Genomic DNA, 23,722 nt, shown 5'->3' with positions numbered 1-23,722 from the left:
GAAGGAGAGGGGAGGAGGAAGAGGAGGAGGAGGAGGAAGAGGAGGAGGGTGAGCGCTCGGGTCGGGCTCCTTAGCGGTGTATTGTGGGATGTGCGGCTACTGGGAGCCGAGCCTCCGCCGCCAGCCGCCTCCCGGGCAGCAGCAGCAGCAGCAGCAGCAGCAGCAGCGGCGGCGGCGGCAGCAGCTCCTGGCCCGGCAGCCGCGGCGGCGGCGGCGGCGGCGCTCCCCCCTCCCGGCCCCCCGTCCGGCCGTCCCGGCCTCGGCTCCCGCGGGGGACACCATGTACTGGCTGGCGGCGCAGGGAGGCCGGCGCCCGGCGGGGATGTAAGCGCGGCTCGGGGAGGGAGAGGCCGCAGCCGGCAGCAGGGCGGCCCGAGCCCCCAGCCCCGGCCCGGGTCCCCGCTCCGGCCGAGCGAGCGGGCGGGCGGGCGGGCGGCGCCAGGCCTGCCGCGAGCCCCGCGCCCGAGCCGGGCCGAGCAAGCCAGCGAGCGCCACGCCGGGCGGCCGGGCGGGCACCATGGGCCGGAGCCCGCGTCCTCCGGGCGCCCGGGGCCCCGCCAGCCCGCAGCAGGGGCCCCCGGGAGCCCCTAGCAGCCGCCCCGAGACGGTGGCCGAGCGGGCGGGCGCCTAATTCTCCGGAAGGGTTATTCTCTCTCACCATTCTTATTTTGGGGGGAGCCAGCGAGACAGCTCCTTTTGGGGCGCGCTGGTAAGGTGGGAGGGGGTGGGGGCTGGACGATTTGATTCTTTCGCGTGTGTGTAGAAGCGGCTGCCGCCGCCGCCGCCGGCGCGGCGGAGACGACAACAACTTGCTCGTTTTCAGGTTGGGTTAACGGCATGGAGAACAGTCACCCCCCCCACCACCACCACCAGCAGCCCCCGCCGCAGCCCGGCCCTTCGGGCGAGAGGAGGAACCACCATTGGAGAAGTTACAAGTTGATGATTGACCCGGCTTTGAAAAAGGGGCATCATAAACTGTACCGCTACGATGGGCAGCATTTCAGTCTGGCGGTGAGTAGCCGGCGCGCCTCCCCGCCGCCCCCACCCACCCCCGAGCCGCGCCGGGGAGGGTGGGGGCAAAGGGGTCTGAGCGGCCCGAGGGCCGCCCCCCCTACCCGGCCAACTGTCAGCCGGGTCCCCAGTCCCGGAGTTTGACAAGTGCCTGGAGAAGGGGGGGGGTTTGCCTCTGCCCCTGGGGAGTAGGACCAGCCCACCCATTCCGCTCCCCCTCCCCCGCGCTTCCTCCCTACAGATGTCCAGCAACCGCCCGGTGGAAATTGTCGAAGACCCCCGGGTTGTCGGAATCTGGACCAAAAACAAGGAGCTGGAGCTATCGGTGCCCAAATTCAAGGTAGGACCCTCCCCCCTGCCCCGCGGTCCCTCCCCTGCCTCCCCACTCCCCGAGTTCGAAAATAACGCCAGTCCTGACCGAGCCCAGCCGGATTCTGAGTTCCCGCCGTCCGGGGCGGGGGAGGTTTTGGCGAGGAGGGGGAAATTGCTGCGAGACGGGTGTCCCCTCTCGGCTACTATAAACAGACTAACACTTGGTGAAACTGTAATCAAGGCGCTGATACAGTGTCCTGCACACCCGGCTGGGGGCTCTAGGTCCCCGCCTGGTTCCTACCTGCCTGGGGGCCCAGTCCCGGGACCCGCCCCCCTTCCCAGCCTTGTGGCTTTAGGAGGACAACTTCCTAGCCCAAGGGGTCGCCCCTACCCAGGCAGCAGGGAAGAGGAGGCCAGAATGGGGGGTGGGGAAAGAGAAACTGTTTCTTTTTCCCCTTTCCTTTCGAACCCAGAGGACTTCCACGTTCCAAACGATTTAATCCTCCGCTTCCCGGGCCCGCCCGCGTGCATTTTTTTTCCCCCAAATTTTTTTTTAAATTTTTTACCCTTCATTGTTTTCCTAAAGGGCGGCGAGTGGGGAATGCTGTGTTTTCCCTTCGGTTTCAATGTTCTCCAAACTCCCTTCCCCCTCGTCCCCTGCCAGATCGATGAGTTCTATGTGGGCCCGGTGCCTCCGAAGCAGGTGACATTTGCCAAGCTGAATGATAATATCCGCGAAAACTTCCTGAGGGACATGTGCAAGAAGTATGGGGAGGTGGAGGAGGTGGAGATTTTGTACAACCCCAAGACCAAGAAGCACTTGGGCATTGCCAAAGTGGTCTTTGCCACGGTCAGGGGAGCCAAGGAGGCAGTTCAGCACTTGCATAGCACTTCGGTCATGGGCAATATCATCCACGTGGAGCTGGACACCAAAGGTGAGTGGAGCTGGCTCAGGACGGCCACCGCGGAGGAGCCACAAGACCTGTTGGTGTGACCCCCTTCCCTCCCAGATTCCCTCTTGCAATGTTCGGGAGCCCCTTACTCTTCCTTGGGTGCCCCCCTACAACTTTATTTTTCTTTTGCCCCCTCCTGAGGGTAGAGTCACGTGGAGCTAAATGTGTTGTCTGTTGCTAGGAGACAAGCTATAATTTACCAAATGTGCCGGTCCTTGGCCACTGCACCACTGCACCCCTAGGGACCACCTGGAGGCTTCCCCACCGCTGACACCCCCGCGGGCCCCTCTCTGAGCCCTGGTGGCTTGGGTTTAGGCAGTCCCCAGTGTTGCTGTCTGTGTTAGGGGAGGAGGCAGGGATTGTTTATTTGTTAGGGGGTTGAGAGAGAGCCACTAGGATGCCTTTCAATACATAGAGAGTAGGTCCCACCACTAAAAAGAGTCTTCCAAGGATCCAAGGTGCCCCTCCCCTGCCCCCACCTGCCGCCCCTTCCCCCTAGAACTGGGAACCAATCTGGGCCCAGAGTGTGGTTTCATTGATAATGTTCCCGATAGAGCTGGGCGGGCTGCTCTGGGTGCTCAAGGGTTGACACTGTGTCTTCCCTCCTCTCTCTTAAAGAGACAGCACCACCTCCTATGCACCGGAATCCTGCTCTGTGCTCACTCTGAGCCTCTTAGCGGCTGCTGGGAGAGCCTGGCTGGGGAACCCATACCTTCTACCCTCAGGGTCCTGGGAAGCTCCTCCTCTGGGCTGGCTGGAGGAGCTTGCAGGACTCTAGGGCATCCCCCAAAGTTTGCCAAACTCTCTAGAGAAGTTCTCACCAATACAGAAGAAAGTGCCATGTGCTCTGAGGCCTGCCAGTCCTGTGACTGGGCAGACACTGTTGGGTCCAGAGCCCCTGGGGGAGACCTTGTCTGGGAGGGCTTTGGTGGGTGGCTTCCAGGGGTTTTGTGAGCACAAGGTTTAGGGGCAACCCCAGCACACCAAACCCAAGAGAGGAGAATGTAAACCTTTTTTTTCTTCAATAATGCATACATATTGACTGAGTCTTTAAGACGTTGCTGCTGCTGGTGGAGGGCCGCTGCTCCTAGTGGGCACAGTTATCCCACAGATCCTTGACCAGCCTGTCCCTAGTTCTAAGCCTCCTCCAGGCTGCAAGCCCAGGTTCCTGTCCAAACCTCAGCTCCTGTCACTCCCTCTCTAGTTTCTCACCTGCTGTCAGGGGAGTTTGGGCCCTTTCAAATCTACATACCCCCTGGGTGGTTGCAAGCTGTTTCTCCCTGAGAATCAAATCTGGAGCCCCCTCCCCCATAACGTGCCCATTTTAAAGAGCAGCTAGCCCTCAACCAAAATCTCATTTCTACCAAAAAAAAAAAAAAAAAAAAAAAAAAGAGAGAAAAGAAGAAAAGGAAAAAAAAAAAAAGGTCCTTAGAGACTGCCACTAAGTTTGTATTTCAAGAAAGAGACCGGTAAAGAGTAACTCAAGGAATGCGTCTCTTTTGCATATGTAAGCAGCTGCCTCAGAGGGCTCTATAAATATCGATAATCAGCCCCCTGGTCTATAGAGGCCTCTCTCTGCTGAGGGTGGAGGGTTACCAGACAGTGCTCGGTGGGACAGAGGAGGAGGTGTGCGGAGTTCACAGTAACTGGGTACTAGAGTGTATTTTACAAAGTCTGCTGGTCACCTGGCCCCAGAGAGTTAACAATAAACTGTCACTGGGTCTCCTATGCACTTGGTACAAGGCCCTGACTGTTAAGTGGGAAAGCCTGAGGACAGGGATCACCTGACTCTTTCTTTGGGCGGCATGGCCCAGGTGACAGGAAGGGGCTTTGTGTTGGGGGTGGCATATCTGTATTTGGGGGAGTCCCAGCCCCATGAGGCCTTAAATTCTGAATCTTGAGATCAGAAAACTCATACAGTTTAGTAGCTTCATGGAACAGACAGGACTCCTGAGTTAGGTACAAAGAAAAAGAGACGGGAACTTGGTCAGGGTCACACACTTCCTCAGGCTTGGGGTCTCAGGCACAAGGGACCCACAAGGATGACCATCTGTGGGGACTGCCCCATCCTGAAGCCTCGCTGAGTCCTCCCACCCTTGCCTTTTCCACAGGGGAAACCCGCATGCGGTTCTACGAACTGTTGGTCACGGGCCGATACACACCCCAAACCCTCCCGGTGGGCGAGCTGGACGCTGTCTCTCCGATTGTGAATGAGACCCTGCAGGTGGGTTTGTGGATGTCAGTCCTTCCCCACCTCCCCACCATACCCTGATGTGCCCTCCACCCCACTTTACTACTATCTCCAGCGTTGGGAAAGAGGGAAAGGAGCCTGGCTGGCCCACCACAGGTTCCTGCGAGGCTCTAAAAGCCCTGTTTGCCAAGCTCTCCCCCTGCACACACTGGGATTCCCAGAGCCCACCTGGGGCCTGCTTTCCACACGGATGCTGGAACACTACTGTGTCCAGGGTCCTAGTGTCTGGTGTCCCATGACCTCCTACTCCTGCCCCCAGAAAGCAGAGTTCAGGTCTCTCCTTCCAGAGCAAGACTGATTCCTTCCCCAACCACTGCCTCCCCGGACACTCACCTGGATCACCCAGTCGTGAAGTTTCTCTTCCCAGCTCCTTCCCTAGCATCCACCCAGCCACCCTCAGGAGTAGCTTTTCTCCAGTGAAGAGTCTGCTTACTTGCTGGTCAGCTGGGATGTTTATTAGGCCCTTTACTGTATAAGCCTAAGACATCAAGATGCTGGGGGGACAAGGCCCTTGGCCACCCCCATCTCTCCCAAAGCCAAGGTCTGTTACCTCTGCCTGGAAGGCCTGATTGATTTCTGACAGCCTGAGGCAGGAGGGAAATCCCAGTTCAAACCAAGATGTTAGTGCCTTGTCTTTACTCTGCTTCAGGGATTAGGAAAAACCCTCAAGGTTCTCTGAGGATAATTGGCTACCCCAAGATTAAAGAATGGTTAGGACCGTCCAGACCCTCCTCTTTAATCTCCCCTCCTTCCTTTCACCAGGCTGTAGTTCTAGAGTGACCACATTGGCTCCAAGCTCCCTGGCAGCCAGAGTGAGAGGGGAAAACAGCCCCATTCCTTTGCCTGTTCCCCCCTAGTGATCTCAGACCTCTCTCTCTCTCTAGCTGTCTGATGCCCTGAAGCGCCTCAAAGATGGTGGCCTGTCTGCAGGCTGTGGCTCTGGCTCATCCTCTGTCACCCCCAATAGCGGTGGGACGCCCTTCTCCCAGGACACTGCTTACTCCAGCTGCCGTCTGGACACGCCCAACTCCTATGGACAGGGCACACCGCTCACGCCGCGCCTGGGCACCCCCTTCTCCCAGGACTCCAGCTACTCCAGCCGCCAGCCCACACCCTCCTACCTCTTCAGCCAGGACCCCACAGCCACCTTCAAGGCCCGGCGCCACGAGAGCAAGTTCACGGACGCTTACAACCGCCGCCATGAGCATCATTATGTCCACAACTCTTCTGCAGTCACAGCAGTGGCAGGGCCCACGGCCGCCTTTAGGGGCTCTGTGGACCTCCCATTTGGGGCAGTTGGCAGCAGTGGGGGCAGCAGTGGCCCTCCGTTCAAGGCTCAACCACAGGATTCAGCCACGTTTGCCCACACTCCACCACCTACCCAAGCTTCCTCCGCTCCTGGAGTCCCGTTCAAGTCAGCTTTCTCTCCATATCAGACCCCTGTGCCCCCTTTCCCCCCACCCCCTGAGGAGCCCACCGCCACAACCCCCTTTGGGGCCCGTGACAGCGGGGAGTTCCGGAGAGCACCTGTGCCCCCACCTCTGCCGCCCATTGAGCCCCTGACCAAGGAGAAGCCAGGCACACCGCCTGGCCCCCCGCCCCCTGATGCCAACAGCATGGAGCTGGGCGGCCGGCCGACCTTCGGCTGGAGTCCTGAGCCCTGCGACAGTCCCGGCACACCCACACTGGAGTCGTCGCCTGCAGGGCCGGAGAAGCCCCACGACAGCCTGGACTCACGCATTGAGATGCTGCTGAAGGAACAACGCACCAAGCTACCTTTCCTTCGGGAGCAGGACTCGGACACGGAGCTGCAGATGGAGGGCAGCCCTATCTCCTCCTCCTCCTCCCAGCTCTCCCCACTGGCCCCCTTTGGCACTAATTCTCAGCCTGGCTTTCGAGGCCCCACACCACCCTCCTCACGCCCCTCCAGCACTGGCCTGGAGGATATCAGCCCCACACCACTGCCCGATTCGGATGAGGACGATGAGCTTGACCTGGGCCTGGGGCCCCGGCCCCCACCTGAGCCAGGACCCCCAGACCCTACTGGCCTTCTGGGTCAGACAACCGAGGTGGCCTTGGACCTTGCTGGAGACAGGACCCCAACCTCAGAGAAGATGGATGAGGTACCACCATTTCTGTCCATCTCTGTCTGGGATTGCTTTTGTCTGTCTGTGTCGTGCTCTTTCCCTCTTTGAAACATTATCCCCTTAGGATAACTAAGACACAGAGGCAACAGGGCTAGAGCAGCCAAAATAACAGACCAAAAATGAAAAGATAATAGAAAGAGGATGCAAAAAGCACCAGGGGCTGTGACTGAGCAGCTGACTGGGCTCTGAGCTCCCTAGCAGCTTTAGAGAAGAGGAAAACGTGACCTAGATCTCCTTGTTAGGGGTGGAAAGTTAAGACTTCCTGAGGATAAATTCTAACTTGAGCTTCTTTGGTTGGAGTTAGCTGAGACCCCAGAGAATATGGACTGCAGTGATGGTTCTGGGCCCCCTTCTCTGTTGGGCGGCCAGTTCTGACAGGCAGATCTGGGGAGAGGGATTAGCCAGAATGTTCTGCTGAGCTAAGTCAGGTGGAAGCTCTGGAGTACTGTCTCCTAGAACCTGGTGCCCTCTGAAGAGAAGAGAAGCCATCCTGTGCAGGGAAGGTCCTTTGAAATGGAAATCGTCCTTCTCCCTCTCCTCCTGGCTCCAGGAGTGAAGGAGTTAAGGGCTAGCCCAAGCCTGAAGCAGGCAAAGTTGACCACCCCCCACCCTCTGCTCACCCCTAGATCCTCATCTGGGCTCTCAACTGCCCAAACTCCAGCCTCACGGTTGGGATTGGGGGGAGTGCTGGCTGCCACATTCCCTTGGGGAAGATTAGGTCATCTTCTTTGGCTCTGCTCCTCCCTCCTCCTGGTCCAGGCACCTGCCCTGGCCCTCCTGGAGACCTGCTTTGGAACCTGTGGGCCCAGCAGGCATGAGCAACCAGGAGCTTAGACGGAGCTCTGTGCCCCTGTGGGCGGTGGGGAGGAGGGTCCCCCCTTCCCAGGTCCTTTGATTAGGCCGATTTGGCCGCCTCAGGGAGGAACAGAGAGGAACTTGGCTTGCCCGGGAGGGGACTGCAGGTGGCTGGGGCTCCTGGGGGCCTCCAGGCTGTTCTGGGGAAGTGGTTTCTGGCGCTAAGGGGTCCAGGCAGGAGGAGTTGACAGGTGTGCAGAAGTAGGGGTTTGCCGGCCCTGCCCTCCTACCCTCCCTCTGGGCTGCCTGGGATCAGGGAGATGTTTATCTACCATGTTCACCGGCCGGTCCAGGGCTGGGAAGCCCAGAGTAGCCAGAGAGAATGGGCTCTCCCACCGTGTCACTGTAGGAAAGGGAAGCTTGAGGTCCCGATAACTGGGGTCCGGGATGCCCCCGGACATTGGCCCAGGGAAGCCCGGGAGTACTGATAACCTCCAAGGTGGCCCTCGGGAGCCCCCTGCTGGCAGCCTGGAGAGCAGCTCCCGGGCTCCTCCGGAGAGAACTCAGAGGGAGCCCCTGCCCAGGCTGACCGCGCGGCGGGAGAGCAGCGCGGGGGCAGGGACCACTGGGCAGGCGGATGGGGGGACACTTCATTTCTTCACAGAGGCTAGTGGTTAAAAATTCAGGCTCAAGTCCTTAAGCCTTGAGCCCCAGCCCTGTCACTTACTGGTTATGTGACCTTGGGGAAGGCACTTTCCCTCTCTGGGTCTTAGTTTCGTCCTCTGTGAAATGGGACGGTGAGAGTACCTGCCTCACACTCTGGACTTAAGTGAGGTGCCGCATGGGAAGCTCCAGGCACAGCTCGGGCTTGTGCTGAGCATTCAACCGCTAGTTCCCGCCGGTTCTCGCCCCCACGCGGGAGGGGCGGAGGGAGGGGCAGGGCCGCGGATCCGGGTCTCCTTGTGATTGGCTGGCCGTCGCCTGGCCTTAACCCTCTGCGTGCGGCGCCTGCCTTGCTGGGCGCTGTCCAGGACTGATCTGGCGCTGTCCCTGGGCATCAGGCTCCGAGCCTGCCAGTCCCTCCCTCAGGTTGTGTGGGACCCTGAGAGGGAGAGAGGGGGTGTGTGTATGCAGAGGGGACGTAGCAAAATCCGGGAGCTTAATTCTGCAGCTGCAGGTTTGGTATTCCTCTTCTCCCCGCTGCTTGGCTCCTTGTGCTTTTCCCTTTGAAGCCTCCCTCACCTGTAGGTCTGACCTCTGACCTTGCAGCCTGCACAGATGTAGTCCCCCCCCCCCCCCCGCCAAGCCTTCAAAAACAACCTACAAAGGCTATGTCTCCTCAGCCATGTTCATCCAGGGCAGGGCCTCAGCCACTGTCTCACCTTTTGTCCTGGCACAAGAGCCTGGGTGTGGCCCATTCCTCCTCTCCCCACGCCTGCTATGCCTTCTTGTTCCACCTCCACCATGTGGACCCCAGTGCCCCCCTCCAGTTCCAGACCTGAGCATCTAACTCCCGAAAGCCCTGTGTCTGAATGTGAAGTGGCCCTTGCCCATCTTAGAGCCTGGGTCGTGCTCGACTCCTCCTGTTCACCTGGTACCACGTTCCTGGATTCTGACAATAGCCCCCTTGCTCTTCATTCAGCAGGTATCTGTCCTGGGCTTGAGTCCCATCCCTCTTTCTGATTGGCTCTGCCTCTTGGGCCAGTGATGTATGCATGGCTCCAAGCGTGTTTCCTCATGCGTCAAAAGGGATTGGAATAGAGCCCTAACTTTTGAGGTTACAGTGTAGATAAGAAATATGAGACATTATGTGCCCACAACACTCAGCCCTACCCTGGCCCATATTAAGTGTGCAGTCATGAGACTATGAGAAAACAGTAATTAAGGAAAAATAGACATATTTCCTATTTATGCTCCCTTACTACTGTTAACCTCCCCTCCAGCCCCCCAAATGTCTCCTTCTTTGCTGATCTCTCTCTCCCATAGTGAGGACTGCAGGCTAACTGGGAACATAGGCTAGTGAGCCACTTCCTGGTTTGAATCCTGGCTACAGCTCTTAGTAGCTGTGTGGCCTTGGGCAAGTTGCTGAAGCTCTCTGTGTTCCAATTTCCTCATCAGTAAAAATGGTAATAACAGATCTCCTTTGCAGGGCTTTTCTGAGGATTAACCTACTTAAAATATGTAAAGTGCTTAGAAAGGTTCCTGGCACCTAGGAATCACTTTACAAGTGATAGCTTGTAGTATTATCTTCTCTGAATACAAATTGAAACAATTTCTCAAATTGAAACAATCTACTTTCCTCTTCGTGCCTCACCCCCCTTCCTGGGTGTTTTGTCCTCCATGAAGGACTGTATGTTTCACATATTCATCCTGGTTATTCTTTGTCTTGTCTCTCTAGAAGTTCAGTTCCCAGAGAGCAAGAATTTTGTCTGTCATGTTCACCACTGTGTCCCCAGCACCTGGAACAGTGCCTGGTGCGCAGCAGGTGCTAAATAAATGTTGACTGAGTGAGTGGACGTAGCTGCATGATAACCCCTTGGGGCAGATACTATATTGCCCATCAAGCAAATGGGGAAACTGAGGTTTAGAGAGGTTTAATTACTTGCTGGAGGCCACATGGTCCGGAGGGGAAGGGACCAGGATCGGAATTGCAGAAGCCGTGGTTCTCACTAGTCTTGCTGAAGGCTTCTTTGACTTTTTGGTGTTTGGAAAGGGGGTCTGGGAGCCTGCTTGGCCTCCCAGGCTCACCCTCACCTCTCTGTCCTTGCTCTCCCTGCAGGGGCAGCAGTCCTCAGGGGAGGATATGGAGATCTCAGACGACGAGATGCCCTCGGCCCCCATCACTAGCGCTGACTGCCCTAAACCCATGGTGGTGGCCCCAGGGGCAGCGGCTGTGGCAGCCCCCTCTGTACTGGCCCCAACCCTGCCACTGCCCCCGCCCCCTGGCTTCCCACCACTGCCCCCACCCCCCCCACCGCCCCCACCTCAGCCTGGCTTCCCCTTGCCCCCTCCTCTGCCACCACCACCCCCACCCCCACCCCCAGCCCACCCAGCTGTGACAGTGCCCCCACCCCCCCTGCCAGCACCACCACCTGGTGTCCCACCCCCACCCATTCTGCCGCCGCTGCCACCTTTCCCGCCAGGATTGTTTCCTGTGATGCAGGTGGACATGAGCCATGTGCTGGGTGGCCAGTGGGGCGGCATGCCCATGTCCTTCCAGATGCAGACGCAGATGCTCAGCCGTCTGATGACAGGCCAGGGCGCTTGCCCCTACCCACCCTTCATGGCTGCCGCAGCCGCAGCCGCCTCCGCAGGGCTGCAGTTTGTCAACCTGCCACCCTACCGGGGCCCCTTCTCTCTGAGCAACACTGGCCCGGGCCGAGGGCAGCCCTGGCCCCCTCTGCCTAAGTTTGACCCATCAGTGCCGCCACCAGGCTACGTGCCACGCCAAGAGGACCCGCACAAAGCTACTGTGGATGGTGTCCTGCTGGTGGTGCTCAAAGAGCTCAAGGCCATCATGAAGCGGGACCTGAACCGCAAGATGGTGGAGGTGGTGGCCTTCCGGGCCTTCGACGAGTGGTGGGACAAAAAGGAGCGGATGGCCAAGGTGGGTGGGTGGCTTAGCCCTTCAGGAGGGTGGGCAGCGAGGTGGGAGGCAGCCCCTCTCCTCCCTAGGCATGTTACTAGAAACACTACCACCCAGACTCCCAGAACAGAGAAGTGTGAGTGTTACTTTGTGAAACCAGTATGTACTTACGACATGCTGCTTTTGGATTCCAAAAAAGTGCAAAAGCCACTGATCTGATGGGGGCAGCTGTAGCAGCTGCTTTGCAGATAGGAAGTTGAGGGTCGGTGAGGCAGAGTGGGGCACAGGCAGCGTCCTGAGTAGCTGGCATGAAGTGCCGGGTTACGGTGTGGCTGTCACTGTTGAGACGATGGCAGGCTGCTCAGGAACAGGGTCGGTGACAGTGCTGTAACCATGATGGCCATCCCCTGCTGTCTCACACCATAGGCCTCACTGACTCCGGTGAAGTCAGGCGAGCACAAGGACGAGGACAGGCCAAAGCCGAAGGACCGCATCGCCTCGTGCCTGCTGGAGTCCTGGGGCAAGGGCGAGGGCCTGGGCTACGAGGGCCTGGGCCTGGGCATCGGGCTGCGTGGGGCCATCCGCCTGCCCTCCTTCAAGGTCAAAAGGAAGGAGCCGCCAGACACAGCCTCCTCTGGCGACCAGAAGCGTTTGAGGCCCTCAACCTCCGTGGATGAGGAAGATGAAGGTTTGTGCCCCTCCCCTCACCAGATGCTAGGGTCTTTCCTGCACCCCCAACCCGGCTCTGACAGTCCTCCCTCCCCTGCAGAGTCTGAGCGGGAGCGGGACCGGGACATGGCAGATGCCCCTTGTGAGCTTGCCAAGCGGGACCCCAAGGGCGTGGGCGTGCGACGGCGGCCAGCCCGGCCCCTGGAGCTGGACAGTGGCGGGGAGGAGGACGAGAAGGAGTCGCTGTCAGTGTCCTCATCCTCATCAGCATCCTCATCCTCTGGGTCCTCGACATCCTCACCCTCATCCTCAGCCTCTGACAAGGAGGAGCGAGAAAGCACGGAGGAGGAAGAGGAGGGGGAGGAGGGGGAAGAGGAGGAGGAGGAAGGCCCCAGGAGCCAGGTCTCCTCCTCCTCGACCTCATCCATGTCAGATAAGGTACCGCTCGGGTTGGGGAGGCCTGTGGTGCTGGTCCAGGTGAGGAGCCCTTCACTCACCTGTGTGCCCCCCACCCCCCCACAGGATGATGACGATGAAGAGAGTGCTGACCGGGATGAGTCTGAGAACGACGGGGACGCAGCCCTGTCCGAGGCGAGTGAGAAGGAAGAAGGGGACTCAGATGGAGGTGAGCGGGGCAGGCTACGGTGCCGGGCCCGGCCCGGGCTCCCTCTGCGGAGGGCAGAGCCTGAGCAATAGTCAGCAATAGTTCAGGGACAAAATTTCTTGACTTTGAAGCATGAACTCATTAAAACACAAGCACAGAGTACTGTATGGTTCTTTTTTAATGAAATGTTCAGAATAGGTGGGTCAATCCAGAGAGATAGAAAGCAGACTAGTGGTTGCTGGGGTAAGGGGATGGGATACGGGGGGTGGCGGGTGGTGACAGCTGAAGGGAATGGACTGCTCGAGTTTATGAAAATATTTTGGAGCTAGACAGAGGTGGTAGCTGTCCACACGGAGTGTACTAAATACCGCTGTGTGTTTAAGATGGCTAGTTTTATGTTATGTAGATTTCACCTCCGTTTAAAAAACATGCGTTGTTAACACACACACCCCCGCACATCCCTCCCACGTGTCTGAGGGCCACGTTCAGCTGGGTGCCACCAGTTTGAGACCTCTGGTGAAGCATCTGGCTGGGGTACAGCAGATAATGAGAAGGCCCCTGCCTGTGTCCCCCACCCAGAGGAGACAGTGAGCATCGCCACCTCCAAGGCTGGAGCTGAGTCCTCCAGCGAGAGTTCTGAGTCTTCTGACTTCGAATCAAGTTCCGAGTCATCCTCCTCATCCTCAGAGGATGAAGAAGAGCTGGTAGCAGGGGAGGAGGAGGAAGAGGAGGAGGAGGAGGTTGAGGAGGAGGAGGCCGCTGCGGATGAGAGCATGGCTCCTCCTGCTCCTGATGAGGACTTTGAGGATGACATGGCCACAGGGGCACCAACAGTGGAGTCATTCGGCCCAGAAGAGGAGGTGGACATCGAGGCTGAGGACGAAGCCCCCCAGGAGCCGACCCCCGTGCTGGAAGAGCCCCCCTTACCTGTGGGTGTCGAGCAGCTGACTGGCTCCAAGGAGGCCCCCGAGGAGCCCGGCCTGAACCAGGAAGAGGCCCGGTTGCTGTCTCCAGAGCCTCCTGCAGGAGAGATGGAGGCCCGGCCACTGCCATCCCCAGAACCCACCCCAGGTAATACTTGCACCCCCTGGGAGGCCGATGGGGATGGAAGCAGGATTGTCCTCACTGTCAGAATGAGCCCGGGCTCCTTTGACTTAATCACTTAGCCATGCCAAGTCAGTTTCCTCGTCTGTAAAATGGGATCACTGATGGAGTAAGATGTCATATAGTGTGCCAGCACGGAGCCCGGCCCGTTACCTCCCCAGAGGGGTCTGCTGCTGCCACCACTCCTCGGGGCCAACATTTCCCCATGGCTTAGTCCTTGGCTCATTAGTCCCATGAGGTACTCCCAGAAGAAGGGGTGGGTATGCTTTGTCATCTGAGTGACGTGGGCAGAGGCGGCCTTGGGGTACTGGGCCAGTTGAGAGGGACGATGGACACCACACCCTCCCCCATCTTAACAGAGCTGCACAAAGCATGTTAAAGGCTCTAACAGTGCTGTCCAGTAGAACTTCCTGCAGTGACAGAAACATTCTCTGCCCTGTCCAACACCATTGCCGCTGGACACAGTGTCACCAAGAACACTTGAAATGTGGAGAGTGCCACTATAGAACAGACCTTGTGATGTTATTTAATTTTAATTAATGTAAACATAGCCACGTGTGGTTGGTCTGTACCTCTAGCAGTCCTTGAGGAAACAAACCTGTTGTATTTCCTTTAATTCTGTGCTGTCTGGCTGTAGAACCGCAGGTCTTTGAATTTTGTCACACATGCTAATTAAGCCTTTGCTGTGTCTCTAGGACTGTTTTAGGAACTGATAATACAGCAGTGGACCAAACAGACAAAAATACATGCCCTCCTGTAGCTTATACTCTGGGGCAAGGTGAAAGATGACACCAGATAAGTTAGGAAGTGAATTCTATGACATTGGAGATAAATGCTAAGAGAAAACCTTTAAGGCTCTGACAAGTCCTGTAGAAAACAGACTTGTTGAATTTTATTCAATAGCAGAGCTCATTTTCTTGGTCCACAGGATGGTCCTTGTTCACAGGAACAGCGACCTGCATATAGTGTCAAGGGCTACAACCGTGTTTCCCCATCACTGGTCTACCCGCACCGACATTTATCAGGTACCTGCTGGGTACCTGGCACTGGCGCTGGGTGCTGAGCAGTCTTGAGTGGCGTAGCTGGAGGACAGTCCCCGTACTCACAGAGCCCCTAGGGACTCAGAGTGTATGAGTCAGCTGGGTGTCCAGCGCATAGTAAGGCACCATAAATAGGACACTGAGAGTCATCTGAACCAAATGATAAAGGTCTGGTTTTCCCCACCTTCTCTGCAGAGGACAACCTGGAACTGGGGCCCGAGCCCCCAACGCTGCTGTCCTTACCCCTGCAGCCACCATTGCCGCCTCCTCGACCGCCCCGGCCGCCTAGTCCACCACCAGAGCCTGAAACCCCAGACCTCCCACACCCACCAGTCCCTCTGGAGCCTCCCCCCGAGGACCAGCCCCCATGTACTCCAGGCCTCTGTGCCAGCCTGGCCAAGTCGCAGAGTGCAGAGGCAGTGCCGGCCACGCCGAGTGGGGAGCCCCTGCCATCGGGGGGCAGCAGCGGCCTGCCCCTGAGCTCCCCACAGCTGCCAGGCAGCCCCTTCTCCTACCCATCCCCATCCCCTGGCTTGAGCAGCGGGGGACTCCCAAGAACACCTGGCCGGGACTTCAGCTTCACACCCACTTTCCCTGAGCCTGGTGGACCCCTGCTCCTGCCCGTCTGCCCCCTCCCAGCTGGCCGCCGTGATGAGCGGTCTGGCCCCCTAGCCTCCCCGGTGCTCCTGGAGACGGGCCTGCCGCTTCCTCTGCCCTTGCCCCTGCCCCTGCCCCTGGCATTGCCTGTACCCGTCCTGCGGGCTCAGACTCGGGCTCCTACCCAGCTGCCACCCCTGCTGCCTGCCCCACTGGCCCCCTGCCCACCCCCCATCAAGAGGAAGCCGGGCCGGCCCCGGCGATCCCCGCCAGCTGTGCTCTCCTTGGATGGGCCCTTGGTCCGGCCGCCAGGAGGGGCCACCCTGGGCAGGGACATCCTGCTTCTGCCAGGCCAGCCACAGACCCCTGTCTTCCCCAGCACCCATGACCCCCGGGCCGTGACCCTGGACTTCCGGAACGCGGGGATCCCAGCCCCTCCACCACCCTTACCCCCCCAGCCTCCTCCACCCCCACCTCCACCACCTGTTGAGCCCACCAAGCTGCCCTTTAAGGAGCTAGAGAACCAGTGGCCCTCCGAGGCCATCCCTCCGGGCCCCCGAGGGCGCGACGACGTCCCCGAGGAGTTCATGGACCTGACCAAGGTGCGGGGGCCCTGGCGCCGGCCACCGAAGAAGCGCCACGAGGACCTGGTGGCCTCAGCCTCGCCGGAGCTCTCACCACCGCAGCCCCTCTTCCGGCCCCGCTCGGAGTTTGAGGAGATGACCATCCTGTACGACATCTGGAACGGCGGCATTGACGAGGAGGACATCCGTTTCCTGTGTGTCACTTACGAGCGGCTCCTGCAGCAGGACAATGGCATGGACTGGCTCAACGACACGCTCTGGGTCTACCATCCCTATATCCTGCCAGGCGGGGTGGGGGGCCACACCTCCAGGACGCAGGGGTCCTCTCGCACCTCTCTGGGCTGCATCTCCCATGGTAGCGGGAGTCACTGTCACCTACCGAGTGGTGTCTGTGTGCCAGTGCCATGCCAGGCCCTGGACGGAGTCATCACTGGCACTTTTAAACACACCCCCATGCCAGAACTAGCAGGTCTCAGGGAAACGCAACAGTTTGTGATTGTGCAGCATTACAGAAGCAGAGGCTGACTGAGGGTGCACTCTTCTTGGCCCCCTCATCACCTAATTTAATCTTCCCAACAGCCCGCTGAGGTAGGGGCTATTTTCATTCCCATTTTACATACGAAGAAACTGAGACTCAGGGAGGTTAAGTCACAGCTATAAAGCAGCAGAGCGGAGATTTTCACCCAGGCCTATCTGGCTCCAGAATCTGGGCTTCTAACCAGGATGCCACAATAGGACGTTGTTACCTCCACCGTTTGAGGCTGGCACTGTCATTATCCCTGTAGAACCCAACTCATTTACCGAGTACTTTGTCAGGAACTCTGCCAAGCAGCCTAAGCATGTGTAATCATTCAGGGGGGCATCCTAATTACCCTAATTTGCATATGGGGAAACTGAGGCAGAAAGTGGCTAAGAAACACACCCAAAGCCATGTGACGAGATACCCCTGGCAGAGCTGTGGCGGTCAGTGGAGCTGGGCAGTGGGCAGCCGTGAGGAGGCGGCACAGGCTGGGAGGTGGAGCCGGGCGTCACTAGCTTCCTGGAGACTGGTCTGGGGGTTGGGAGGCTGGGCCGGGTGGGGCAGGTCTCCAGAAGGACCGGGAGGGTCTCTCTGAGAACACCCATGTGGCCCTTGACCCACACCCACCCACCAGCCTCTCTTCAGCTAAGAAAAAGAAACGGGACGACGGCATCCGGGAGCATGTGACGGGCTGTGCCCGCAGTGAGGGCTTCTACACCATCGACAAGAAGGACAAGCTCAGATACCTCAACAGCAGCCGCGCCAGCACCGACGAGCCCCCCACGGACACCCAGGTACTGCCGCCAGGTGCCCGGCACACGGAGGCTCCCAGGCCGGGTGGTGGGTGGGGGCCCACCTGGAGGGCGCGCCAGGCAGCGAGCGGTCAGAGGTGCTGGTGGGCACCCCTTCCCTGGGTGCTCTGAGGTGAGGGCTGAGATAAGGGGTGGGCGGGGAGAGCCTCCAAAGCATTTTAATCAGGGATGTGAACAGAGTTGAGTTGCATTTCCAGAAGGCTCCTTCATTTTTTAAATTCAGCAAATAAATTGGGTAAGTTGGACATGGGTGGCCGTGTGAGAAAAAGTAGATGCATTGGAAAGACAGTCAGGAATATTAGACTGTTAGGAAGTCAAGTGGATGGGACTAGGGGCCTGATTGTGTATAGGAGGCAGGAGAATAGGGTAGGGCACTGCGAGGTCTGGCCTGGGGTACTCGGTAGCTAGATGCCAAGCACTGAAGTAAGGGGGAAGGTGGGACCCTCGCTGTGGGACAGCTTGTCTTCTGGGGTTTGCAGAACACCAGGCAGTGAGGTCTGGCAGGCAGCTAAGTTTATGGGTACAGTATAGAGCTTGGGAGGGGGACTTCTGGTCTGGGGACCTAAATTTAGGCATCATCGGGATGGAAATGTTAACCAGAGGCCCCAGCAGGGACCAGCCAACCCAGGGAGAGCGTCTAGGGAGGAGTAAGCTCCAGGTGTGAATGATGGGGACAGAGGACAACGACGGAGGCCAAGAGAGGGAGGGGATGTGAGGGAGTCGAGAAAGGAACTGTGACTTTGAATGCCTGGGGAGGCCTGAGGGGCCGTGGTGAGAGCCATGGAGGGTCGAGGTCAATAGATGCTCACCATCTTCTGGCCAAGAAGCAGAGATGCTTTCAAATCGAGCTGAGACAGGACCAGATGGCAAGAGTAAAGACAGCACGGTGCGGTTCGCTGTAAGACTAGGGGAGCTTGAGCGCAGTCAGGTTCCGAAGGGAAGGACCCGCGTAGAGGAGAGGTGGTGATTAGTGCAGGACGGGGATAGCTGCACCCACAGCACAGAAGCTGGGGATTTGGGGTCACAGAGCTTAGGGTGGGGTCACCAAGGATGGGATGGGGACAAACACAGGTCCTGGGGTCAATGGGACCAGCTCCCACAGGTGGCCGAGCACCCCCCCCGAGCTGTCCCCTGCCGTCCCCGTCCTCGCAGGGCATGAGTATCCCGGCGCAGCCTCACGCCTCCACGCGGGCTGGCTCCGAGCGGCGCTCCGAGCAGCGCCGCCTGTTGTCCTCCTTCACCGGCAGCTGTGACAGCGACCTGCTCAAGTTCAACCAGCTCAAGGTGAGGCTGGGCCCCACCCAGGGTGGCGGGGGCGGGCAGCAGGACCCAAGACCAGGGCTCTCACCACCCCCGTCCCTTCCCCTCCCCCAGTTCCGGAAGAAAAAGCTCAAATTCTGCAAGAGTCACATTCACGACTGGGGCTTGTTTGCCATGGAGCCCATCGCGGCTGACGAGATGGTCATTGAGTACGTGGGTCAAAACATCCGCCAGGTAAGCCCCACCCAGAGGGCAGGTGTTGGGGCGAGGATGGGGATGGGGCCATCGCCGCCCAGACTGAGGCCTCCTCCTGGCCAGGTGATCGCGGACATGCGGGAGAAACGCTATGAGGACGAGGGCATCGGTAGCAGCTACATGTTCCGGGTGGACCACGACACCATCATCGACGCCACCAAGTGCGGCAACTTCGCGCGTTTCATCAACCACAGCTGCAACGTGAGTACCGGGCTCGGGGCCACCGCCCCTGCCGCTGGGCCTGGAGGACCCAGGAGTCCCTGGCACAGGAAACAGCGTGGCCTCCTTCCCAGGCTTGGGGTCATGGAGGGTTGGGGGTGTGAGGCCTTGTCCAAGGAGCTCTTCTCTGAGCTTCAGTTTTCTCATCTGTAAAATAGGCATAATGAGACTAAAGATGCCCAAGACGTGGTCCCTACAGTTAATTATGGAGTTCCTTCTCTGTGCTGGGGCAGTGCTATCCAACAGAACTTTCTACAGTGAGGAAGTGCTCTGCCTCTGTGCTCTCCCTGATGTAGTGCCAGCCACACATGGCACTCAGCACTTGAAATGTGGACGGTGTGACTGAGGAAATGAGTTTTATAAAGAGTCACACGTGGCTAATGATAGCCACATGGCACAGGTCTGGGACGGGGTGGTGGGTGTTGATAACAAGCATGGTCCTCTTGCTGAAGACAAGCACAGGGGGCTTCAAATGGGAGGCAGGCCGCTTCCAGGGTGAATACCCCTGACTGGGGGTTCAAGTTCTGGCATTGCTACTTGGTGAGCGATCACAGGCACGTTACTTAATGTCCTGGCGCCTCAGCTTCCCAATCTGCAAAGCAGGCATGATAGCAATCCCTCCTTGTAGGTGGTTGGGAGGACCGAGTGGGCTCCTGAGTGCAGCCCCTTTGAGTGTTCACACACAGCTGTCTCTCAGTATGTGCAGCTCGCGTGACTGTGACTTGGTCATTCCCCGGGGCCAGGAGGGACTTTGCTGGGAGTCTCCTGGGAGACCTGCGGGATGACAGGGAATTTCTTGGGTGAAGTAGTGAGTGGAGTGAGAGTTCATTCAAAGGTCCCGGGGCAGAGAAAGAGAACACATGTTAAGGAGCAGCAGGAGGGAGTAGAGGACCCAGGGGGCAAGGTGAGACGATGAGGTTGGAAGGGTTCATGGTGGCTGGGTCACTCAGCCTGGTAGGCAGAGCTGAGAAGTTTCTCTAAAAGCTGAGGCAGGCCACTGGAAGGTTTTGAGCCCTAGGGTAAAAGGATTTGCTGTCCCTTTGGAAAGATATCCCTGGCTGCTGGGTCAGGAGTAGAGTTTTTCAGAGGACAGAGGCAGCAGGAGCCACTGCTGTTGAGGCGAGTGGTGATGGGGGCCTGGCCATGGGGGAGGTGGAGACAGAAGCGAGAGGCCCTTTGGAGACAGAACCCACTGGGCATGGTGGGCCAGATCCAGCGCTGGTGGAAGGCGGGCGGGAGGCGGATGCTTGGGGGTGTGGGCGCATGGTGTGGCCACTCCCATGGCTTGCGCTTACTGAGTCCAAGACGTCTCCCTGAGCTGCCAAAGGCAGGTCTTGAGCCTGTAGTTGGATCTGAGGGCCTGGAGCATGGGCAGGCAAGCGTTTTCTGTAAGTGGCCAGATAGTAAATATTTTTGGCTTTGTGGCCCAGTCCATCTCTTAGCAACTGCTTAACTGTCATTGTAAGGAAGGCAGCTACAGATGATATGTAATGAATGAATGTGGCTATGTGTCAATAAAACTTTATTTGTAAGAGCAGGCACGTGCGGGCTAGAGCTCACTTACCCCTTCTCTAGAGCTCAGGATAGGGCCTGGGCTAGAAATACAAATTTGAGAATCACCTGTGGTATAAAAGAAAGTTGAATTTTCCCTTGGGAAATAACTTACTATTACCGTCATCCTTATCTAATGTCAGAGGTGAGGGATCCTTGTCGGCCAGATGAGGGAGCCGAGGCCTGGAGCAGGTGGCCAGTGGGCACTGGGGTCGTGGGGCCAGCGTATCAGGCCTTGGGCACAGGACTAGGTTGGGTCTGGGGTGCTCGGCAGGGGTGGGCTTGGTTGAGTTCCCAGGCGGGTGGACTCACGCTGTCCTCTGCCCACAGCCCAACTGCTACGCCAAGGTTATCACAGTGGAGTCGCAGAAGAAGATCGTCATCTACTCAAAGCAGCACATCAACGTCAACGAGGAGATCACCTACGACTACAAGTTCCCCATCGAGGACGTCAAGATCCCCTGCCTCTGCGGCTCCGAGAACTGCCGGGGGACCCTCAACTAGGCCCAGTGCCCGGCGGGATGTCAGCTGCCCCGGGCTCCCTAGCGGACCTCACGGCCCCGGGGCCTGGCCCCACCTCCCACCCCCATTTCAGGTGCTGTCCCTCTACCCAGCGGCCATGCCAGGGCCTGGCGCCCCCAACACTACCCCCCAGGACCCACCGCAGCTGCGGCCCCTCAGTGGGAAAGGGCTTCCCTGTCTCTCAGCCCACGTCTCTCTTCTTTTTTAAAAATGCTTCTTTCGAGACTTTGATTTAACTCCGGCATAGACGTCTCTGTCTCCGACGGCCTCCCCAGGCCATCCCCCCTTTCTCCGCCTCTCCTCTCTCCATCTCTCTCTCTGTTTTCTGTTTCTGTCTTACCATCAGCCTCTTCCCATGAATGCTGCTACGTTGTTTCGTCCTCTCTTTCTTTTCTTCCTTGTCATAAGAAAAGATGTTTTAACCGTTGAAATGTGAAGGCAGAATCAGAGAGCGGGGACCCCCGGCAGGGGCTGCAGAGGCCTCAGTTTGATGGTGTGTCGGCCCGCGTTCTGGAACCCTCCGGGCCCGGGAGCCGGGCCAGGTGCTGCAGAGAAGGGGGAAGTCGGGCCGGGCGGCTTTGACCTCAGAACACTACGGAAGGCCCCCCTCTCTGCGGGTGGACTCAGTGAGAGGACCCCTCTTTCCAACCCCCCCCTCAAGCCTGTTCCCCCACCGGCAGCCTGGGGGCGCCGTCCCCCCAGTGGCCCCTGGTGGGGGCAAGCTGGCCCAGGCAGGAACTTCCCCGTGGGGCTCTCCCTGTCACCCCACACCCTGCCACCCCCGAAAATCTTGGGTTCAATGTTTACTTTCTCATTCGAATGCCAGCAACGAGGGTGCCTCCTGGAGGCCCCAGTGTGGGCAGGGGGCGCTGGAAGGGTTCTTTACTCTCCTGCCCTCACCTTCACCCCGGGGGGAGAAGCACCCCCCAGGGCAGGCGGGTCCCCCAGTCCCGCCACTACGGGTGTCTGACCTACGTGTATGGCATTTTTATTTGTTTGCTTACAAGCTGCACCCGCTCGCCCCCAGCCCGTACCCCGCCTCACCCTGCCAGCAACCCCCTCCCCCAAGAAGTCAAGAGCATATTTATTTTCAGAGTGAGAAAATTATTTCTCCCAGAGAAAGGAAAATCTTGGAAAAGATTTAAAAACTCAGATCTAGGTCTGACAGTTTTTTTGTTTGTTTTTTTTAACCCTTCGCATCATCCTCTTCAGGGTTTATTTCCATGGATTTTTTTTTTCTTGTGCGTGTATAAAATCAAACCGAAGGGGAAAAATAATAGGTTTTTGAAGTTCAGAACCAACTTCTGTACATAGGCTGCCATAAAGGACTTTTTCTCGGGAACATTGTTTCTTGTAGAAACATGTGGGACGACTTTTTTGCTTATTTCTTTGTACTTCCAAACACACATACACACACACATATACACACACACACACATACACACACACACACACACCAAGCAAGTCCCCCACACCCCAGAAAGCAAAGCAGGCGTGTAAATAACTTACGGGAAGTGACTGTTGTGACCAGGACTCGTCCTCACCGAGACGGGAGCTCCTGGCGGGGCCACCCCCCCCTGCGGACGCAGGCCCGAGCCTCTGGTATCTCAGCTTGTGTCAAGCTTGTTATCATGTAAATTCTGTACAAAGAATTGTTATTTTTTTCTTTTCTTTGTCGTTAGTGGGTTTTGTTGTGTTTTTCTTTTTCTTTTTTTCTAATTTCTTCACCCCACGCCCTCTCTGTTTGAGACTGTGCCCGCCAGTTTCAAGGTCGATGAAATCGGTGGCATTAAGACACGGAGGGGGACCTGGGCACAGCGGCAACCTTCTCTTCCTTTTGCGGTTTTCTGCCTCATTGTGCAACCAAGGAAATATTTATTTTTCACATGAGGAAATGTGTAGTGCGTAGAGACGGCTGATTTAATTTACTTCAGCAGCCCCCAAGGGGCTGTCTTCATTCTACCCCCTCCTCCCATAAAAGAAGTGGAGGGGGGAGGTGAAGAAACCAGAGTCCGGGGTCCAGCCTCACCTCACCCTGGCCTCACCTTGCCCCACCAGCCTTCACTAAGGGCGAGCGAGGGCCTGGGCCCTCCCCATCCCCAGGAACCCCCGCCTCACCCCTGACATGGCTTGAAATAGCCAGAAGTGTGTCAATTCGTTTTTCTTTCGATGCCTTCATTTTCATGGAACAAATCTTTACTTTTGCAGAGTTGGGGGTTTCTGCTTTTTTTTTTCCCCCTCCCTCCCTCCCTCCCTCCCTGCCTCCCTCCTCCCGCAAAGAAGAGAACCCATGAGTTTTAGGGATGTTTGTGCATAGAGATTCATCATATGTAACTTGTTTTGAAGAGAAGTGTTTCTGTTGTGGGTGTGTCTTGCTGTAAATATTTGTTCATATTTTTGTGAATTCAATACTATGTACCATTGTATTATAGTAACTTTTATAAAGCAAACCATAAATATACTGACTTTTCTTACAGACACGCCGTCTCTTGCTCTCTCCCCCTCTTCTCCTTTCTTCCTGTTGGGGTTCACATGGAGGGGGTGCTGGCTGGGCTCCAGCGGTGTGGGGTGAGGGCAGAAGGAACTAGGTGGGGTGTGGTCCACTCAGAGCATCTGTTCTTTTTAAAACATACATATGTTTTTTCATCCAGTTTTACTGAGACGTAATCGAACTGCAGCACTGTAAGACCCGCTGTTTTTAAACTCTGAGCCTGTAAGTGAATTCTATGAGCTGGGACAAGTTGTAGTCATTAGACCTTCCACAGCTTTTAAGTTTTCCTTCTAGAACTTTTCTTAAAACATTAGGTACCTAACACTGCTAACGGTCTTCAATGAAAGAAAGGAAGATCAAATATCCTATTGCTGTTACCAGAAGATCTTGGAACATGTACCTCGGAAATGATTAACGCTAAGGAAACTGCACTCTGGTC

The 23,722-nt window shown here is 57.4% G+C and overlaps 1 protein-coding gene across 1 annotated transcript; it reads left to right on the top strand.

Annotated features, from left to right (window-relative positions):
- Positions 1–110: 110 nt before the first annotated feature.
- On the top strand, positions 111–23,272 carry SETD1B (SET domain containing 1B, histone lysine methyltransferase). Its single transcript, XM_074356342.1, has 17 exons — positions 111–324; positions 824–1,011; positions 1,253–1,351; positions 1,988–2,258; positions 4,388–4,500; positions 5,412–6,650; positions 10,249–11,076; positions 11,482–11,743; positions 11,825–12,162; positions 12,247–12,349; positions 12,908–13,399; positions 14,668–15,927; positions 16,801–16,967; positions 18,138–18,269; positions 18,360–18,479; positions 18,564–18,701; positions 20,601–23,272. The coding sequence occupies exons 2-17, from the start codon at positions 838–840 to the stop codon at positions 20,772–20,774; spliced, it is 5,910 nt and encodes a 1,969-aa protein (XP_074212443.1). The 5' UTR covers positions 111–324; positions 824–837; the 3' UTR covers positions 20,775–23,272.
- Positions 23,273–23,722: the final 450 nt, after the last annotated feature.

Source organism: Camelus bactrianus, chromosome 32, assembly GCF_048773025.1.
Source record: "Camelus bactrianus isolate YW-2024 breed Bactrian camel chromosome 32, ASM4877302v1, whole genome shotgun sequence".
NCBI classification, from domain to species: Eukaryota; Metazoa; Chordata; class Mammalia; order Artiodactyla; family Camelidae; genus Camelus; species Camelus bactrianus.
This window is presented reverse-complemented; position numbering and strand designations above follow the sequence as displayed.